Consider the following 20,509-nt stretch of genomic DNA (forward strand, 5'->3'; position numbering starts at 1 on the left):
ATTATTGGCAGAAGGGAGCATGCTGGCAGATGAGGCTGGGAATTGTCAAGGGCAGATTTCTGACCAGTTTTTACGGTCCATGGGCTGCTGAAGAGTCTGGAAAGCATGTCTGTGAGAAATAGTGGAAGAGCCTCTTCAGCCTGGAAGAGAGGACGTAAAAGAGATGTGATAACTAAATGGACTGTGGTGGAGAAGACATTTTCTCCAGAAAAGACATTAAGCCCATGGGGGGGAAACTGCAGGATGTTAGACTAGAGATCATTATCAGAGTGAATTTTTCCCCCAACAATCAGGACTATTTCAAAATGGGATAACTGCTTAGTAAGCCAGTGAGATCCCTCAAAAGAGGTGTAATTAAAGCAGAGGCCCTGTGATGCTTTCTGTTGAGTGTATTCTAGAAGTGTTGAACTAATTATGTTTGAACATTAATGTAAAAAGTTGAACACGTTACAGTCCTTTTAAATCCTAAGACTTTGGAATCTGTGTTTAGCCTTTCAGGGTTTTTCATAGCAGCACACAGCACTGTCTGTGTAGCTGTACTGACTTTTGAGATGAAAGGCAGTCACTGGAGCTGATCTGTTTGTTGGTCCCTGGGATTCACCTTGCTTTCAATTTTAAATGCATTTATTTTTGGTTTCCTTAATAGAGATCCTTATTTTTCCCCCTCATTCTTCTAAAAGTGATATGAAAGACCAGATATGGGGAAATCATAAAATCGCTTACATAGGAGCAAGAAAAAAAGAAAATAGGCATTGTTTGAGGGTTGGAGACATGATGCTTGATTGCTATATTTTTTTCTTGGATTTTCTTTCTTGCCTAATTTGTTAGCTCATGGGGAGTCATTAGGTATATATCTTGAATTCCAAACGTCAAGTTGTTTTTCAGGGAGGAAAGTTTGAGAGTGTTCTAGTAAGATGGAGGAGAAATGGAATGAGGACGTGAAAATAGAAAGTTTTGCCAAGTAAAATTTATGGATTTTTTGTGGTCACTTTGGTCTTGGGGAAAATTTATAGATCAGGTTAAGCCCTTTGTATAATCTGCTATTTTGTTGCTAACCTGCTTTTATTTTTTATCCATTTAGGTGAAAGGCCTTGTGAAACAGCATATAGATTCATTTAACTATTTTATTAATGTAGAGGTAAGCATCAGATCTTGGGAAAGGATATGATTACAAATGAACTGGAAGCCAGAGTCTTTCCTCATGTTACTCTTTCCATTGCAGATAAAGAAAATAATGAAAGCCAATGAAAAGGTTACAAGTGATGCTGACCCCATGTGGTACTTAAAGTAAGGAACCAACTACTCTTAGTTTGCTATTTTGATCATGTTTAACATTTTTGTGTGTCTATCTGACTTTTTTTAACAGTGATTGTAGTTGCTATCAAAATTCTTTTAATATAATTCTCCTTTTTTGTTTTGAATAGGAAGATAATTATCAAATGTTCAATTTTTAATTGGTAAGCTAATGATAACAAGTAGTTATGAGTGAAAAGTTACTGAAACTTAGGTTTAAGCCTTTTTTAAAAACAATTTTATAGACTTAAAGAATTACAAAAATAAGACAGAGTTCCAATGTTACCCTTCACCCAGTTTATGCTGATGTTAACATCTTATGTAGCCATAGCACAATTAGCCACACTGGGAAATCAGCACTGATACAGTACTGTCAACTAATCTTAGGTTTCCGGCAAATGTCCTTTACCTGGACTGGGATTCAATCCAGGACCTGCATTAGGTCCAGGTGGCATAGGTCTCCTTCGTCTTCTCCAACCTGTGCCAGTTGCTCAAGTTCTCTTAGTCGTGGTCTTGCACGTGACCTTGACATGTTTTTGACCTTGACACTTTTGAAGAATTCTGGTCAGTTGTTCTGTGAAAGGTCCTCACAGTTTGAGTGTGTGCGTTCGCTCATGGCTACATTGGTTTATGCCTTTTTGGCCTCAGAAGTGATGCTTTGTGTTGCTCTTACTGCACCATATCAGGTGGTATAGCTGTCAATCTGTTTTATTATTGGTGATTTTAACTTTGTTTATTTGGTTAAGGTGGTACCTTCCAGGTTTCTCCACAGTAAAGTTACTATCTTTCCTTTAGTAATCCATCACAGTCTTACAGGGTGATCCTTTGAGACTATGCAAGTGTCTTATTTGTCATACTATTTTACCCACTACTTTAGCATGCATTGGTGGTTTTTACCTTTAAAAGTGATTACTTCGGTGTTTATCTAGTGGCCAGTATCTTTTTCTATCATTCCTTCTACATTAATGTAAGAATTCTACTGTGAGAAGAGCTTTTTTTCTTCCCCTCAGTTTCTTTCTGTTCAGTTCAGTTTAGTTCAGTCCAGTCGCTGTCATGTCTGACTCTTTGCAACCCCATGGACTGCAGCACACCAGGCCTTCCTGTCCGTCACCAGCTCCCAGAGTTTACTCAAACTGTTGTCTATTGAGTCGGTGATGCCATCCAACCATCCCATCCTCTGTTGTTACCTTCTCCTCCCTCCTTTAATCTTTCCCAGCATCAGAGTCTTTTCATAAGTTAGTTCTTCACATCAGGTGGCCAAAGTATTGCAGTTTCAGCTTCAGCATCAGTCCTTCCAATGTATATTCAGGACCTGCTTTCCTTTAGAATGGACTGGTTGAAACTTCTTGCAGTTCAAGGGACTCTCAAGAGTCTTCTCCAACACCACAGTTCAAAAGCATCAATTCTTTGGTGCTCAGCCTTCTTTATAGTCCAACTCTCACATCCATACATGACTACTGGAAAAACCATAGCTTTGACTAGACAGACCTTTGTTGGCAAAGTAATGTCTCTGCTTTTTAATAAGCTGTCTAGGTTGGTTATAACTTTTCCTTCCAAGGAGCAACATCTTTTAATTTTATGGCTGCAGTCCCCATCTGCACTGATTTTGGAGCCCAAAAGGTAAAATCTGTCACTGTTTCCATTGCTTCCCCATCTATTTGTCATTAAGTGATGGGACCAGACCTTTTAGAACTAACACCCAAAACAGTTGTCCTTTACATTATAGGGGACTGGAATGCAAAAGTAGGAAGTCAAGAAACACCTGGAGTAACAGGCAAATTTGGCCTTGGAGTACGGAATGAAACAGGGCAAAGGCTAATAGAATTTTGTCAAGAGAACGTACTGGTCATAGCAAACACCCTCTTCCAACAACACAAAAGAAGACTCTACACATGGATATCACCAGATGATCAACACCAAAATTAGATTGATTATATTCTTTGCAGCCAAAGATGGAGAAGCTCTATACAGTCAGCGAAAACGAGACCAGGAGCTGACTGTGGCTCAGATCATGAACTCCTTATTGGCAGATTCAGACTTAAATTGAAGAAAGTAGGGAAAACCACTAGACCATTCAGGTATGACCTAAATCAAATCCCTTGTGATTATACAGTGGAAGTGAGAAATAGATTTAAGGGGCTAGATCTGATAGACAGAGTGCCTGATGAACTATGGAATGAGGTTCGTGACATTGTACAGAAGACAGGGATCAAGACCATCCCCATGGAAAAGAAATGCAGGAAAGCAAAATGGCTGTCTGGGGAGGCCTTACAAATAGCTGTGAAAAGAAGAGAGGGAAAAAGCAAAGGAGAAAAGGAAAGATATAAGCATCTAAACGCAGAGTTCCAAAGAATAGCAAGAAGAGATAAGAAAGCCTTCTTCAGCGATCAATGCAGAGAAATAGAGGAAAACAACAGAATGGGAAAGACTAGAGATCTCTTCAAGAAAATCAGAGATACAAAGGGAACATTTCATGGAAAGATAGCCTCGGTAAAGGACAGAAATGGTCTGGACCTAACAGAAGCAGAAGATATTAAGAAGAGGTGGCAAGAATACACAGAAGAACTGTACAAAAAAGATCTTCATGACCCAGATAATCATGATGGTGTGATCACTCACCTAGAGCCAGATATCCTGGAATGTGAAGTCAAGTGGGCCTTAGAAAGTATCACTATGAACAAAGCTAGTGGAGGTGATGGAATTCCAGCGGAGCTATTTCAAATCCTGAAAGATGATGCTGTGAAAGTGCTGCACTCAATATGCCAGCATATTTGGAAAACTCAGCAGTGACCACAGGACTGGAAAAGGTCAGTTTTCATTCCAATCTCAAAGAAAGGCAATGCCAAAGAATGCTCAAACTACCACACAATTACACTCATCTCACATGCTAGTAAAGAAATGCTTAAAATTCTCCAACCAGACTTCAGCAATACATGAACCGTGAACTTCCTGATGTTCAAGCTGGTTTTAGAAAAGGTAGAGGAACCAGAGATCAAATTGCCAACATCTGCTGGATCATCGAAAAAGGAAGAGAGTTCCAGAAAAACATCTATTTCTGCTTTATTGACTATGCCAAAGTCTTTGACTGTGTGGATCACAATCAACTGTGGAAACTTCTGAAAGAGATGGGAATACCAGACCACCTGACCTGCCTCATGAGAAACCTATATGCAGGTCAGGAAGCAAAAGTTAGAACTGGACATGGAACAACAGACTGGTTCCAAAAAGGAAAAGGAGTACATCAAGGCTGTATATTGTCACCCTGCTTATTTAACTTCTGTCCAGAGTACATCATGAGAAACGTTGGGCTGGAAGAAGCACAAGCTGGAATCAAGATTGCCAGGAGAAATAGCAATAACCTCAGATATGCAGATGACACCACCCTTATGGCAGAAAGTGAAGAGGAACTAAAAAGCCTCTTGATGAACATGAAAGAGGAAAGTGAAAAAGTTGGCTTAAAGCTCAACATTCAGAAAACTAAGATCATGGTATCTGGTCCCATCACTTTATGGGATGGGGAAATAACTGGAAACAGTGGCTGACTTTATTTTTCTGGGCTCCAAAATCACTACAGATGGTGACTGCAGCTATGAAATTAAAAGACGCTTACTCCTTGGAAGCAAAGTTATGACCAACCTAGACAGCATATTAAAAAGCAGAGACATTACTTTGTCAACAAAGGTCTGTCTCGTCAAGGCTATGGTTGTTCCAGTGGTCATGTATGGATATGAGAGTTGGACTATAAAGAAAGCTGAGCACCGAAGAATTTGATGCTTTTGAACTGTGGTGTTGGAGAAGACTCTTGAGAGTCCCTTGGACTGCAAGGAGATCCAACCAATCCATTCTGAAGGAGATCAGCCCTGGGATTTCTTTGGAAGGAATGATGCTGAAGCTGAAACTCCAGTACTTTGGCCACCTCATGCGAAGAGTTGACTCATTGGAAAAGACTCTGATGCTGGGGGGAATTGTGGGCAGGTGGAGAAGGGGACGACAGAGGATGAGATGGCTGGATGGCATCACGGACTCGATGGACGTGAGTCTGAGTGAACTCCGGGGGTTGGTGATGGACAGGGAGGCCTGACGTGCTGCGACTCATGGGGTCGAAAAGAGTTGGACACGACTGAGCAATTGAACTGAACTGAACTGAGTGTAGCACTTTCACAGCATCATCTTTTAGGATTTGAAATAGCTCAACTGGAATTCCATCACCTCCACTAGCTTTGTTCACACTGATACTTCCTAAGGCCCTCTTGACTTAGCATTCCCAGATGTTTGACTCTAGGGAAGTGATCACATCATCGTGATTATCTGGGTCATGAAGATCCTTTTTGTACAGTTCTTCTGTGTATTCTTGCCATCTCTTCTTAATATCTTCTGCTTCTGTTAGGTCCATACCATTTCTGTCCTTTATTGAGCCCATCTTTGTATGAAATGTTCCCTTGGTATCTCTAATTTTCTTGAGGAGATCTCTAGTCTTTCCTATTCTATTGTAATTTTATTTAAATCAATATGAACTCGTAGATAGTTATTTTATTATTTGCATCATAATCTAGTGCTGTCATTATTTTATTTCTCAAATAGTCCCAGATTCAACCACAGGAAGCTTCCATAGATTTGACCTTTTAACATGCCCCTGTTTTGGGCACTCCTTTGCTTTCTTTTACCATGAGATGTGGTTCATGTAGTATTTCCCTGTTCCAGCCTGGAATCAATCACTTCTCCAAGCATCCTTAGTCTCCTCTTTTGGAGAGTAGTATTTTAGACAGCAAGATTTGGGTACTGAAATCTCAGTAGACAGAGCTATACTTATTGTTCATTCAGTCCTAGGATATATAGAAAGTAGTTTCAGAATTGTTAATTCATCACTCTGTGAGAATAAAATTTACTAATATTTGTATGTTGCCTTTACAAGAATGGTAGCAAACTATAGATACTCTTGCATTTGCTTTTTTCCATAAGTATCATTTTTAGGGAGCTATAATTTCAGTATTTTTGTAGAGAGATTTACTGTATTTTTTTAAAAAGTCAGCTTGATGGTATTTCCTCTCTTTTGTAAACCGTGTGTTCTGTGACTTCAGGATCTCCAATTGTAATTTTTTAGTTTGCCATCCTCTGCAAAATAAGCATTTGTCAAAAGTGTAATGTCGTATTTAGAAGGAAAATAGCTTGATTGTTTATATGTTCTTTGAAGAAGTATAATTGATTCTGGAATAACTTGCCTTTCAGATATCTTAATATCTATGTCGGGCTCCCTGATGTTGAAGAAAGCTTCAACGTAACCAGACCAGTGTCCCCTCATGAGGTAATTACCAACCATAATTTAATTGGATTTGTTTGGCTCAATTGGAAGAGTCAATGCCCTTAAAATATCTTCTTAAAAAAATGATTTAAAGCTAGGGGAAAAATATATTCTCCGAAAAGGGAGAAGACAAAGAGTTCAAAGTAGTTCAAGAAGGCTGAGGCTGCAGCTGTCACAATAATTCCTCCTGACATTGAAGAAAACTCATGGGTGTTGCTGCAGTTAGAGAAAGAGGACACAAAGATTTCTTGGAGGGATTGTGACTCTTGGAGAGATGGGGAGCGTGGGCGAGCCGGGTGGGCAGGCAGTCATGGGGCCCAGCGAGGCTTGGGGTGCAGATATTGCAGGCTCTGCCGTACAGCTCTATTCCTGTTGGTAGCGGAGAGCGCCCGAGGGGCACAGGGGAGCCCTCAGGTAGTTTTGTGGCCCTGTCCAGTTTCGTTCCCATTAGAAGGGATTGTTAAGACCATGAATATCTGCCTATCATGGGTATTACTTTAGTTTTACTAAAAAAAGAAAACAAGATAATACTTATATAGTACGCTATACCAGCACCATTCTAAAATACATATTCATACTTTTAGGAATTAAAGTTACTCACATGACTGAGATACAGAAAGTTTATTTAAAACTTACTTGGTAGAGCCAGGATTTGAACACAGGCCAGAGTCCACACTAACCATCATGCCAGCCCACTTTCTGTCAGGCCTGAAGAAGGCTTGATCTAATTAAATGAATGGTGTAAGCAATGCTTACTGGTCAATAATAGGGCTTTACTGGTAGCTCAGACAGTGGAGAATCTGCCTGCAATGTGGGAGACCCGGGTTTCTGTCCCTGGGTTAGGAAGATCCCCTGGAGAAGGAAATGGCACTTAACTGGAGTGGGCACAACCCACTCCCGTGTTCTTGCATGGAGAATTTCATGGATAGAAGAACCTGGCGGGCTACAGTCCATGGGGTCACAAAGTATTGGACACAACTGAAGTGACTATTTGAAAACCCTAGGCACAATTAGGCTAGAAAAAAGTCTATATCTGTCTTTGGTTTAGTAAAAGCCCAAGAGAGAATTCAGCATCATGAATTATATGACTGAGGTTCAGAGGAATTCTCTTTTTGAGACCACAAGCCATCTGATGACCTTCAATATAATAGAGAAGTCTTCGGAAGATTCTGGTGGGTTTCCTGTGTCCAATCATGGCCCATGTGAGGGCATCACTTAGTGAGTCATGGCCATGTAAAAGTAAAGCTCGCACCAACCATTCCAAAAGTTCTGCAAGTGATTCAGAAACTGTTAGAATGATGAGTTTGAGTGATTCATGCTCTGACATGCCACTTGCAAAGGAATTTTATGATATAGTTTAGTTTATTTGAAGAAGACAAGGAGATACAGTTTAATTTTTTTAGTTTGTGTGTGTACATACTTCAATTATATGTGTGTGTTCAGTCACTGAACTGGTTGTTAACTGTTTTGAGTAAGCCACTGATGACTTTCCAAGGTCCCACTTTGTAAAGAAGGATCTAACGGCTTCAGAGATGTGGAAGGAGACTGGTGATAACATCAGGTCAGGGAGAAGAGACTCAGTCCAAGATTTATTGTCCCATTTCTGGGCTGTCAGAGGCAGGGATGCTGTGGCAATGTCTAGATCCATGATTGGCATTGTCCCCTCATGGAGAAGGTAAGGTCATAACTCCCAGTTCCCTTAAGGAAGCACGCGGGCAGCTGGGTATCATGGAGAGGTCAGAGTCCAGCATGGACCTTACTACTGCTTGAGATTGGCTCTTCGAGGCTGTTGGGACCCATTCTTTCCCCGGAGGAGGAGCAGTGATTGTGTGATTCTCTTCCAGTGCCGATTGCGGGACATGACGTACTCCGCTCCCATCACAGTGGATATCGAGTACACCCGAGGCAGCCAGAGGATCATCCGTAATGCCTTACCCATTGGCAGGTGAGGCCTGACGCTGCCTGTGTCGTGCCCTGTGAGGTGACCCCTGAGCAGTGCCGACACTCTCCTTACCCCATTCTCTCATCTGAAATGTGGGGGAATGGAGTCTCCTTCACTGGGTTGCTTTATGGGTCCAATGAGTCAGTATATGTAAAACACTTGGAGTAGCGTTCATCACGTTGTTGTGTTTCAATTGTGAGGTTAAGGAAACTGCTTCCATTTCCTCCTATAACTCCAGGCTGTTAGGGAAGCACTAGGTAAGATAGCATTTCATTCAACTCTCCTGGGCCAGTCTTCTTGATGGATTTTTACATATTTTGAGTTTTCTTGGAAGAATGAATGTTCATAGCAGTATTTAGGGAAGAAGTTATTTGCCCAGGACAAGTTTGGAAATGATAGCACCAGCTGGCATTTTTGCTGCCTGCTTTTCCTAATTAGGGAAGTGTATCCACTCTCCTGTAGAAATGGACCAGATCCGCAATATTGTGTGGTTAATAATGATGTTAGACTTTAAACACAATGCAAATAATTGCCACTCAAGTGTTGCCCCTTGCCTCAAAATAACTTAATAAACATGCATTTGTTTATTATTAAGCCAAGAGCTCAATAAACATCCATTTGTTCATCAAATATGCACCAGCTACCTGTTAGTGTCGTGTGCTATGCTGGTACCTCTATCAGGTAAATAGAAGATACTTAAGACATTGCTCACTTGGCTACATTCTCCTCATTCTTCACTTAGAAAAAGAAATCGGGATATTAAAAAAATATTAATCTTTGTTTTAGCACAACTTTTATCAGTGTTAGAAGAAATTCTCTTATAAATGGACCATATTTGTGTCCAGTTAAATCTTAGCTCTTTTTCAGAACCGCCTGGTTAGTTCTGAGTCTCTGGTTCCTTACACTTTGATTCATAGTGCTATTTCTACATGACTAAGGCGAGCCACTTTGTTTTCCACGAATGAAGACTTGCTGCCATTTGTTGACTGTCACTCAGGCTTGTCTGCAAAGTTGGAGGGAACCATGGATTTGGGTTTTTGATATCTGTACCAGAAAAACAGTGTGCCTGAGGACATAACTTCATTTCGCTCAGCTCTCTCCCGCAATACCATCCCTCTGCCTTTCTTCAAATGTCTGACAGGAATGCAGATCCCTCAGTGGTGTGTGCACTGGCCAGCTTGTGTTCTGTTCAGCCTTTTTGCCAGTGACCATCTGAATATATTTTCTTTTTGTTTTATTTTAAACAGAATGCCCATAATGCTGCGTAGTTCAAACTGTGTTCTTACAGGAAAAACACCAGCAGAATTTGCTAAACTGAATGAATGTCCTTTAGATCCAGGTAGGTGTGATTTCTTAGATTTCCCCTCCATTTCCTTCCTTTTTTTTTTTTTTAACTTTTGTTTTACTTTTGCTGTTGATTTACCATTTTTTCTCAGAAACAAGATCAGCCTTTCTTCTTTTAGTGAATTAGGATAAAATTTTGTTTGCAAAACATATAACAGTTTGGTTCCAACTTTATTCTGTTAGTCTGTATTTTTAAAGATATGTTGTTTCCTCTTTTATTTCAGGCTTAAAACTCTAACACCTCAGTTCAGTTCAGTTCAGTTGCTCAGTCACATCCGACTCTTTGCGACCCCATGAACTGCAGTACGCCAGGCCTCCCTGTCCCATCACCAACTCCTGGAATTCACCCAAACCCATGTCCATTGAGTCAGTGATGCCATCCAACCGTCTCATCCTCTGTCGTCCCCTTCTCCTCCTGCCCTCAATCTTTCCCAACATCAGGATCTTTTCAAATGAGTCGGCTCTTCGCATCAGGTGGCCAATATACTGGAGTTTCAGCTTCAACATCAGTCCTTCCAGTGAACACCCAGGACCTTCTGGTTTATTGCTGTGGTTTATCAGGCTGTCTCTTTGCTTGATGGTGTTTTTTGGTATGCTTAAAAATTCAAAAATAACCTCATGAAGTTCTTTGTCTTTCTCATCTGAAAAGACACAAGTAGCTCACTTCTGGCTGTTTTGAATGCCATATCTGGGCAAAAAATGAGTCTTCTGTTTAAATTTTTTAAAGTTATATTTTCGTACTTATTTCTAGGCAGTTTTTTTTAAGCTTCATGCTCAGCAGTTTACAGAATGTTCTTTTAATTCCTTAATTCATGTTTCACTTTGATTTAGTTAATGGTTAATCTAGTTCCTTTATAGTTGCATATATTGCATCCCTGATAGCTCAGTTGGTAAAGAATCTGCCTGCAATGCAGGAGACCCTGGTTCAATTCCTGGCTTGGGAAGATTCACTGGGGAGGGGCTAGGCCACCCACTCCAGTATTCTTAGGCTTCCTTTGTGGCTCAGCTGGTAAAGAATCCGCCTGCAGTGTGGGAGACCTGGGTTTGATCCCTGGGTTGGGAAGGGAAAGGCTACCCACTCCAATATTCCGGCCTGGAGAATTCCATGGACTGTATAGACCATGGGGTCACAAAAAGTTGGACATGACTGAACGACTGTTGTAGAATCCCAGAAGGTTTTAGAAAGAGGATAACACAGAATGTGGCTTTACTAGAGCAATAATAAGATGTTCCATAAATCAAATATATTGCCTTGTTTTTGCTTATATTCTGAAGGTAAAACAGTCTCACTTTATCCCATTCTGAATTGTGTGCAAAAAAGCATAACATAATGTTTTATGAGTTTTGTCAAGTATAGACTATATTTTGGAAACCTGATCTTAATCTGCCAGTGTCAATGATTTGTTAGAAAACTTGGAGCGAATGTTAATTTATATTGAAGATTGTCAGTTATTTCTGTGCTTATGAAATCTGAAGACTAATTTATTTGGCTTTTTTTTTTCACTCACTTCTCATATGTCAGGTCCTGATGATCCATAGACCAATAAGATGCATTCCTGTCCTCCAGAAATTTATCTTGTGGCTCATTTGTTTAAATCATGTGCTGAGACTGTTAACAATTTGTAAAACAATATTGACAAACCCCTTTAAATTAAGGAAATGGCAGCCTACTCCAGTATTCTTGTCTGGAGAATTCCATGGACAGAGGAGCCTGACAGGCTACAGTCCATGGGGTCGCAAAGAGTCAGACACTACTGGACTACTATCTCTCAGCACCATAAGGCGATGGTATTGAGTCGGCTGATAAGTTCATTTGGATTTTCCTCTAAGATGTTATAGAAAAATACAAATTAACCTTTTGGCCAACCCAGTAGAAAGACTAGGAGCTCACTGCCATTGCTCAGTCATGCTGTTGGAAAAACGGCTGGTGATGCTTTTCTTGTTTCCCTCTGGCAGGAGGCTACTTCATCGTTAAAGGAGTAGAAAAAGTTATTCTTATCCAAGAGCAACTGTCTAAGAACAGGATCATTGTGGAGGCCGACAGGAAAGGGGCTGTGGGTGCTTCAGTTACCAGGTATGGATGGCAGAGTTGTTGTTCTTGCAAAATATTGATCATCCCATTGGTGTCAGATGGTGATCACTGAATACAGAGGTAGCCCGTTATTTCTCTTCTATAACAGGGAGTGTGATATTTAAACTATCAAGCATTCAATTGATTGTGTAAGCCTGTGTCACAGAGTATGGATTTAAAATTTTCGGTAATGAAAAGTGCGAGACATTGTTCAAAAGGCCGTTAGTTATTTTATCCAAGTTGAACTTGGCTGCAGTCCATGGAGTCACAAAGAGTTGGACACTGAGTGACTAACACAGCGTTAAAGGAACTTTTTAAAAAAGTTAAAAGTTCTGGGAATAAAAGTTATGTGGCATGGGTAAGATGTCAGTATGAAATAGAGTTTCTCTTCTGATGACTTATAATGAACGGCTCAGCTTAGAGTTTCTGAATTTTTCTGTCTGGTGAAGAGACACCAACAATAGTGCCCATTTGTTGAACAGTTAGTAGGAGCCAGAGAGTGTATTAGGTGTGTTATATATATTCGTCACCTCTGCCCTCCAAGATAAGTGCTGTTATTTTCAGGTGAGTAACAGGCCTTGCTCACAGGGTGACATTGACCATCAGAGGAAGCCAGCATTTGGATCAAGATGTAATAATTCTGCAACCCACATCTTCCTGTTGTACGCAGCTTTTGAAGCCAGGGCAATCAGGATTTGAATCCCACAGTTGTTTACTAGCCGTGAGGCACTTGGGGGCGAAATTACAATATTTAACTTCTCTAAGCCTTGGTTTCTTTCATACATGATTTAGGGACAACACTGCAAAATAAGTGTTAGTGTGTAGGAGATTAGAGCCAATGTTCATAGAGTGAATAACAGTGCACAGTATGTAATAGGTGATCAGTATGTGTTGTTATTGTGGTGGGTTAAAGCTGGGAAATGTTTTTAAATCCATCAGAAGAGTTTCAGCTGAGATATCAATAGGAGAGTCCTTAGTTTCTTTTGGCTTCACTGTATACCGAAACTATAGTATGTTTTATTGAATTATTAATTTAAAAATTCATAGTATTCATTCATTTCCTTGTGGTTTTCCATTGTGGTATAGGCTCATTTTAAAGTTTTTCTTTTCAAATGTATGAAATTGATCAGAAATATATCCCATATTTGAACAAAGCAGTTCAGGTGGAATCAAAGTAAAGTAGGTTAAAATGAATTGGTGATTGTTGCTTATTCACCCACAGAACTTCTGTCATAATCTCACAGCTAAAGAAACAATTCTAGTGTTCTAAAATGTTCATGGAAGTGGCAGAGGAGGCTGGAGAGGAGTTGTGTGTCTTTAAAAGGTACATGTTTGGAAGGACCTTACTGATCGTTGCTGATCACGGGAATCTTATTGATTAGTAGTTATTGCTCTTGCATGTTACTAGCTCGAAACTAGGTGGGGATGTAGTTTAACCAACTGTGTTTTCTTACAGCTCTACTCATGAGAAAAAAAGCAGAACCAATATGGCTGTGAAACAAGGACGGTTTTATTTGAGACATAATACTTTGTCAGAAGATATACCCATTGTCATCATATTTAAGGCGAGTCTGCAAGTATCATTTGAAAATTATAAAGAATTCTTTTATACTTTTAGTTTTATATGTAGGTTAGAAAAATTGAGCCTGCAGATATCTTCTGAAAGTTATAAAGTTTTTATGGTTTATTTTCATATATAGGTAGAAAATTGAGCATAAGGAGTTGTAGGAATGTAAAGATCTGTGACATAGAGAAATTATCAGGCATGTAATATAAATTGAAAGCTAGTGAGGCTGGGGTTCGGGTATTTTTAAAAGTAGTGATCTATTCTTTAAAATGGAAACACAATAAGGAATTCCAAAGATACGAAAGGATGTATAGTAATGAGTAGGCCTCTCACCCACCTGTACCTAAAAACACAGTTGTCTTACCCAGGAACACTGGTTTCTGGTGCATCCCTGTAGAGCTAGTCTATGCATGTACAGCACCTGAGTATGTTGTAGGTTTCTTTTTTTGTTTTTACTTACATTGGAGAAGGAAACGGCAGCCTACTTCAGTACTGTTGCCTGGAAAATCCAATGGACAGAGGAGCCTGGTAGGCTACAGTCCCACGGGGTTGCAGAGAGTTGGACACGAGTGAGCGATTTCACTTTCTTTCACTTACATATACTGCACCCTATTTTGCACTTCGCTTTTTTTTTTTTTTTTTGGTAACTTACATCTTGAAGATAGAGTTTTATTAGTTCATATACAGCTAGTGTTTTTTTTAATGGTTCCATTTATAGGTATACCATTATTTAACCATTGTCTTATCAATGGACACACAGCTCTTGCTATTTCAAAGCTGCTGTAATATTTTATACAGGGCAAGGATATCTGTAGGCAGAGTTTCTAGAAGTGTAATTTTCTAGGTCAAAGAGGATAATCTGAGTCTTTTGTTCTTTTTTTATGGACTTTGGGATTCCTGTGAATTTTTTCATAGATAACGAATCTTTAAGCTAAATCTGATTTTTAAAATCTTCTCTGTGAATTGTTGACTTAGAACCCAAAAGACATTTTCCTGTAGAAATAATGTTTTAGTGGTATTTACTGTTCAGTCACTCAGTTATATCCAACTCTCTGCAACGCCATGGACTGCAGCACAGCAGGCTTCCCTGTCCATCACCATCTCCTGGAGCTTGCTCAAACTCATGTCCACTGAGAATTTTAAAATTTACTTCTTATTACCTTTCTTTGAAGTTTATGTTATTTGTAATTATAATTTTTGTAAAAGACAAAGTAATTCTGTCTTTTCTTGAAGGGAATCCCACATTGCCCAACGCAGTATCTTGTGTACAGAGTGAGGTTTAGTGGATAAATTTTACGTATGTGAAATTACATCTCCAGCAGAGGGCAGTATGTTACCATGCATCAGAAGGACTTTTATGGACAATTTCAGAGCTTATAAAGATGTGTAGTAGGACTGTTTTCCCTAGACCAGAAATTATAAGTTAATTATAATGCAGATACTGTTATGTCACTCATGTGGAAAATGGATCATTAGACACATGGATGCATTAAACCCAGGAAACTTTTAAATACTTTACTTGGGTAGATGACAAAAGTTTGGTGAGACAGTTTTTTTCTGTCAAATTTAATATTATGTTGTAAATGTATACATATATTCATAGCTGACTTAAATCCTTTCTAGAATGGGGCTATAAGTTAATAATGTGCATTTTTATGCAGCCAGTAGTTGAGATTTCCAGCTTTTCCCTTTCTGATTGTAAAATAGTCCTTACGTTGAATTGAGAAAGTTACTAAAAACTGTAACAACATTGGATAAAGTTTTTTAAGACCTTTTTTCCTTTGCTTTTGAAATATACACATTGATTTTATTTTACTTTTTTCACCTAGCAATGAATTTTGAATAACTTTCCTCATCTATAAATAAAATCCATATCATTATTTTTACTAGGTATTGCATAGAATCCATGTATATAATATAATCTACTTAAGCAAATTCCTATAGTGGGACATGTAGGTATCTTTTTCCCCTAAATTTTCACTCATGCACAGCACTGGGCGTCCTTATACATACATGTTTGTATGTGTTGCTGATTGTTTTGTGAGACTTAATTCCTGGGAGTGGGATTATATATATATTTAAAAACTTGTACACATTGTTTAATTTTTCCCCTAAATGTATTCATTGCATTTTAATCAGCAGTGTATACTAACTAAAATAAATATTTGAAAATTTTAGGTCAAATGAATACATTGGTCACACATAGTCACTTTTTTTAGGTCTCTCACTATAGAGTTGTTTTAATGAACTTGCTTATTAACCACTGTTAAGACCTTCCCATTTGGGAGGCAGCACAGAATGAATATTGGCAGATCCAGGTTGATTTCCAGTCTCTTCACTGACTAGTCTCTGTGGCCTTGGATAGATTTCCCAGTCTTCCTGAGTCTTGGATAACTCATCTGAAGTGAGCCTTTTACCTAAGGTGGGGTTCTTTAAAGAGCAAATGAGATAATATATTTTTTGCAAAGTAGACTGCGTAGAAAGACAATGGTTTCTTTTTAGTGAGTCCTCTACACATTTAATGTCAGAAGCCCAGGAAAATAAAGTAGGCTACCAGAAAAGTCACATCATTTCTCTTTTTGTGTTGTGTGGCCCTAACATAGACCTTGACAGTCATTAGAACTTGATGGTTGTTGATTGTAGCCAACAATTGGCTAAAAGTGACAGAAGCAGCAGGGTTTCCAGACTCCATGCTGAGTCTGAATATGATGGATAAAGCTTTTAAGACCTAGATCAGCCTTATTTATGGACTTGAATCACAACAAAGGTTCTGCTGCCCATGAATCTTCCCCACTTTTATTTTTTGTACGCCTCAGTATTCAGCAATTGTGCTGTGATGGCATCTGCAGCCTGAAGATTTTTATGGAAAAAAAGGACAGATATCAAGGGGGCTGGGCATTGCATAATTTTGAAATTTTTGGTCTTTAAAGAGAAAAAAATGTATACAGAGTTCAAGTGAGCGAATGCAGTTCTTTTGTTATCTGTGTGGACTGCTTCTGGTAATGATAGGTTGACTTCTGTCTAAAGAAAAATCTCTGGTTTCTGAATGTTAGATATTTTAAGAACTTACCGTTTTCCCTTCTTCACATGATATGTTGCAACATATCACCATTAGCTTGCGTATCATTCTCTTCTGCTCATTAGTATTCTTCTTTCTGTCTCTAAAAAACACTGAGTGGATATCCAAGGAGAAGACTTCCTGCCACTTTTTAAAGAGCATGTCCCCTTATTTTTGTTGTTATCGCTGATCGCCAGACTGGGTGACCTTCTGTGGAAACGTATTATCTCTGCTATTTTTTCATGAGATTATTGAATAGACTTCACTTTTGACTTATTCGTTAGGTGAAATGATTTCAGATATCTGGAGTACAGAGTTCCAGATAAAGCTGGTTTTCAGATGTCTAAATTATGTCTGTAGAGCAAAATGGTTGGGCATTTTGCTGTCGTTTCCATAGCAATATGTAATTTATTTGTAGCTGTGACTTCCGAAGGCTAAATAGTCATAAAGTCACTTCCATCTTTGGAGCTGGAGCACTATTGATGATGACCTGACTGAGTTATCACTGTGTGTTTCAGTGATCTGATATAGGAAGAGTTTAGGGCTTTTAGAGCTAAGCTCTGCCACAGATTCTTTCTGCATATATGGTGTCATTTACTGTGTGACATATCTTTGTTTCATAGCTTAAAAATATTTGGAAGGCCTAAGCAGTCTGTTTAGATTCATGTTAGGCTGCTCGAGAGTTTTGTGCAATTATAGACTTGCTCCTTAGATCAGCATCAGGGCAGCTTGAAGTGGCAGCTTCAAGGGAAGACTCTTTCATTATTATTAAACACCAAAAGAGACAATCAAGAACACTCTCTTTTTGGCTTGGAGATTACTGAGCTACAAAGTATTAAGGTGACGAACGGTGACCTTCATGTGGTTGAGGTGTTGTCTTGCTGAACGAAAGGGGACTGGCCCAGAATGCGTCTGCTGCTTCAGCGCTAGGATTCTGTTTGTTTCAGCGAAGCCTTTTCCTGCTGTATTGTTTTGCCTCCTTGGTTTGGTGCTTTTTCTACACAGATCTCATCTCCTTTAGTGTGGGGTTGTTTTTTGTTTGTTTGTTTGGTTGGTTTTCTTCAGTGTTTGGGCTTTCCCTGAGAAGTGAGACTCCTAAGGTACAAAGTTTTACATTCAAGATTTTAGAGAAAGATGACTGCAAACTATTTATTGCCTTAGTGTTGTTTTTGTAAAAATATGTTGATTTCATGAAACCCATTATTTTGAGAGATTAACAGGTAAAAATTAACATATTCTAACTGGTTTTTCATACAGAACTGTCATCTGTTATTTCTGAGTGGCTCCTTGGCAGACCACAAAGGGTAGATGGTACCAGATATATGCCATCACCACCAGAGTAGATGCAACTCTGTGTTTGGATAAAGGATAATCTAGGATGTTCTTTTTTTAAATTAGAGCTGATAATTTTTTAGAATTGTTCTTCTTTAATCCATGAAAGACTAAATGTGTGTGTGTTTTCTTTTTTTGACTGTACTGGGTCTTCATGGAGGCACACAGGCTTCTCTAGTTCACGTAGCCTTAGTAGCTCCATTGCACATGGGATCTTCGTTCCCTGACCAGGGATCAAACCCTTGTCCCCTGCATTGAAAGGTGGATTCTTAACCACTGGACCACAAGGGAAGTCCCAGGAAGACTGTGTTTTAATGAATTTGTGTAGTGTTTAGAGTTGCTGTCTAGTGTCCATTTGAATAAATGCATTGTATCAGAGATAAAAAAGACATGAAAACTGATGTGAAAATTAGCATATAAAAAAAAGGTTTGTATCCTCAAAACTTCTTCATTTTGTTCACGAAACAAAAAAATTTTTCAAAACAAGCTGTACGCTTAAAATATTAAGTTTAGTGGATTTAACCACCAAAGTTGGTTCATTAGTTATCTGTGCTGAGTAACAATCGCAGCAGAGTCTCTGTTGGTCAGGGCTTTGGGCCTTGCTAGACTTAGTCCTGGCTCAGGGTCTTTCATGAGGCGAGGTGTCAGCTAAGGCTTCAGTCATCTGAAGACTGGATTGGAGCTGGAGGTGGCTGACTGTCAGGGTAAGAGGCCTGGCTCCTCACTGCTGGCCCTTTCATGGGAGCTGGAGTGTCTCCATGACATGGCCACTGGTCCCCAGAGGAGCCAGCAAGAAGCTGCAGTACCTTTGTGACCCAGGCTCCAGAGTCATACGGTGGTTTCTACCTTTTATCTGTAGAAGTGAGTCATTAAGTTTAGCCTGTACCCAAGCAGAGGTGCATCTTGATGAGGGTGAAAGAAGAGAGTGAAAAAGTTGGCTTAAAACTCAACGTTCAAAAAACTAAGATCATGGCATCCGGTCCCATCACTTCATGGCAAATAGATGGGGAAGAAGTGGAAACAGTGACAGATTTTCTTTTCTTGGCTCCATAATCACTGTGGATGGTGACTGCAGCCACAAAACTAAAAGACATTTGCTCCTTGGAAGAAAAACTATGACAAACCTAGACAGCATATTAAAAAGCAGAGACATTACTTTGCTGGCAAAGGTCCATATGGTCCAAGCTATGCTTTTTCCAGTAGTCATGTATGGATGTGAGAGTTGGACTATAAAGAAGGCTGAGCACCAAAGAACTGATGCTTTCAAATCGTGGTGCTAGAGAAGACACTTGAGTCTGTTGGACTGCAAGGAGATCAAACCAGTCAATCCTGAAGGAAGGACTGATGCTGAAGCTGAAGCCTCAATACTTTGGCCACCTGATACAAAGAGCTGACTCACTGGAAAAGACCCTGATACTGGGAAAGACTGAAGGCTGGAGGAGAAGGGGACAACAGAGGATGAGATGGTTGGATGGCATCACGACTAAAAGGACATGAGTTTGAGCAAACTCTGGTAGATGGTGAAGGACAGGGGAGCTTGGTGTGCTGCAGTCCATGGGGTCGCAAAGAGTCGGACACCACTGAGCAACTGAACAACAGCAACTGTCCTAGCAAGCTTCGAAACTTTCAGTAAGCTTACATCTGATCCTAAGATATCCAAATTGAATTTGTATGATACAGACTATTAAAATTCAAATGCAGAGTGGTGGAATGTGGAGCTGCAAGGGACCTGGTTTGCCCTGTCATGACAGAAATGAAGAAAGTCAGGTGGAGGAGGTGATGTGCAGTAGCGGTCGTCAGGCCTGTTGACATTCTCTGTCAACTTTGAAGAGATGTCCCTTCCATTGTGCCCAGAGTGATGCTGTCCGTGTTCTGCATCACACTCAGAATTTGATTTACCCTGTCTTGTGTGTGGAAAAGAGCTAAGAACTAGACCGTCAAAGTTTAATAGATGAGTACCCCTGGTTCTCTTTTCTCTGCGTAGGTAAAGGAAGAATTTGAATACAAACGTAACTTTTCCCCTAACTGCTTAGAAGTGGATTACTTTTCTGCCAGGATAGGTTTAGTCAGATTATGCTCTTTTTCTTAATGTGGCAGAATGCCAGGCAAATGTGTGAAGGAGTGAGCCTTAGGACGACCATGTGGAATCTACAAAGACCTGCGTTGCTGGCTGCCACCTTGAAACACTTAAATGGGTTTTTAAAACCTAATGGTGTTCTTGGTTTTATAAAAATCTCATTAAAAACCTACAGAAAGTAGAGCTTGATATCTCTAGAATAGTGAGGTAAAACATCCTCTAGGAAAAATTCTTTGAGCCTAAAGGTGCATGATTTGACAGTTCTCAGAAAATCTTGGGGCAAAACTCTTTGAGGGTTCTGTTTATTTCCCGCCACGCATATTTTCTGATTTACTGCTTTTGTTTTGTTTTCTCTTTTTTCAGTTTGTCTTTGTAATTGTGACCAGGGTCTCCACTCTACCGCCCCACTTCCTTGGATACTTATAAATTGTAGGAGATAGTACACATGCAGAAAGTGCTTGAGAATGTTTGTTTTTCTTCTTCCTCATCAAAATTTCTGTTTCAGGTTCTTCTGCAGCTTGGGCTG

The 20,509-nt window shown here is 39.6% G+C and overlaps 1 protein-coding gene across 2 annotated transcripts in view; it reads left to right on the plus strand.

Moving 5' to 3' along the window:
- POLR3B (RNA polymerase III subunit B) overlaps window positions 1-20,509 on the plus strand; it is a 115,719-nt gene that overhangs the window by 5,303 nt on the left and 89,907 nt on the right. For both annotated transcript variants that reach the window (XM_069585244.1, XM_069585245.1), the window contains exons 3-9: window positions 1,082-1,138; window positions 1,223-1,287; window positions 6,520-6,595; window positions 8,437-8,537; window positions 9,782-9,873; window positions 11,835-11,952; window positions 13,406-13,514. In XM_069585244.1, the coding sequence (XP_069441345.1) occupies window positions 1,082-1,138; window positions 1,223-1,287; window positions 6,520-6,595; window positions 8,437-8,537; window positions 9,782-9,873; window positions 11,835-11,952; window positions 13,406-13,514 (618 nt within the window). The remainder of the gene's footprint in view (window positions 1-1,081; window positions 1,139-1,222; window positions 1,288-6,519; window positions 6,596-8,436; window positions 8,538-9,781; window positions 9,874-11,834; window positions 11,953-13,405; window positions 13,515-20,509) is intronic.

This window comes from Ovis canadensis, chromosome 3, assembly GCF_042477335.2.
Source record: "Ovis canadensis isolate MfBH-ARS-UI-01 breed Bighorn chromosome 3, ARS-UI_OviCan_v2, whole genome shotgun sequence".
Taxonomy (NCBI): Eukaryota; Metazoa; Chordata; class Mammalia; order Artiodactyla; family Bovidae; genus Ovis; species Ovis canadensis.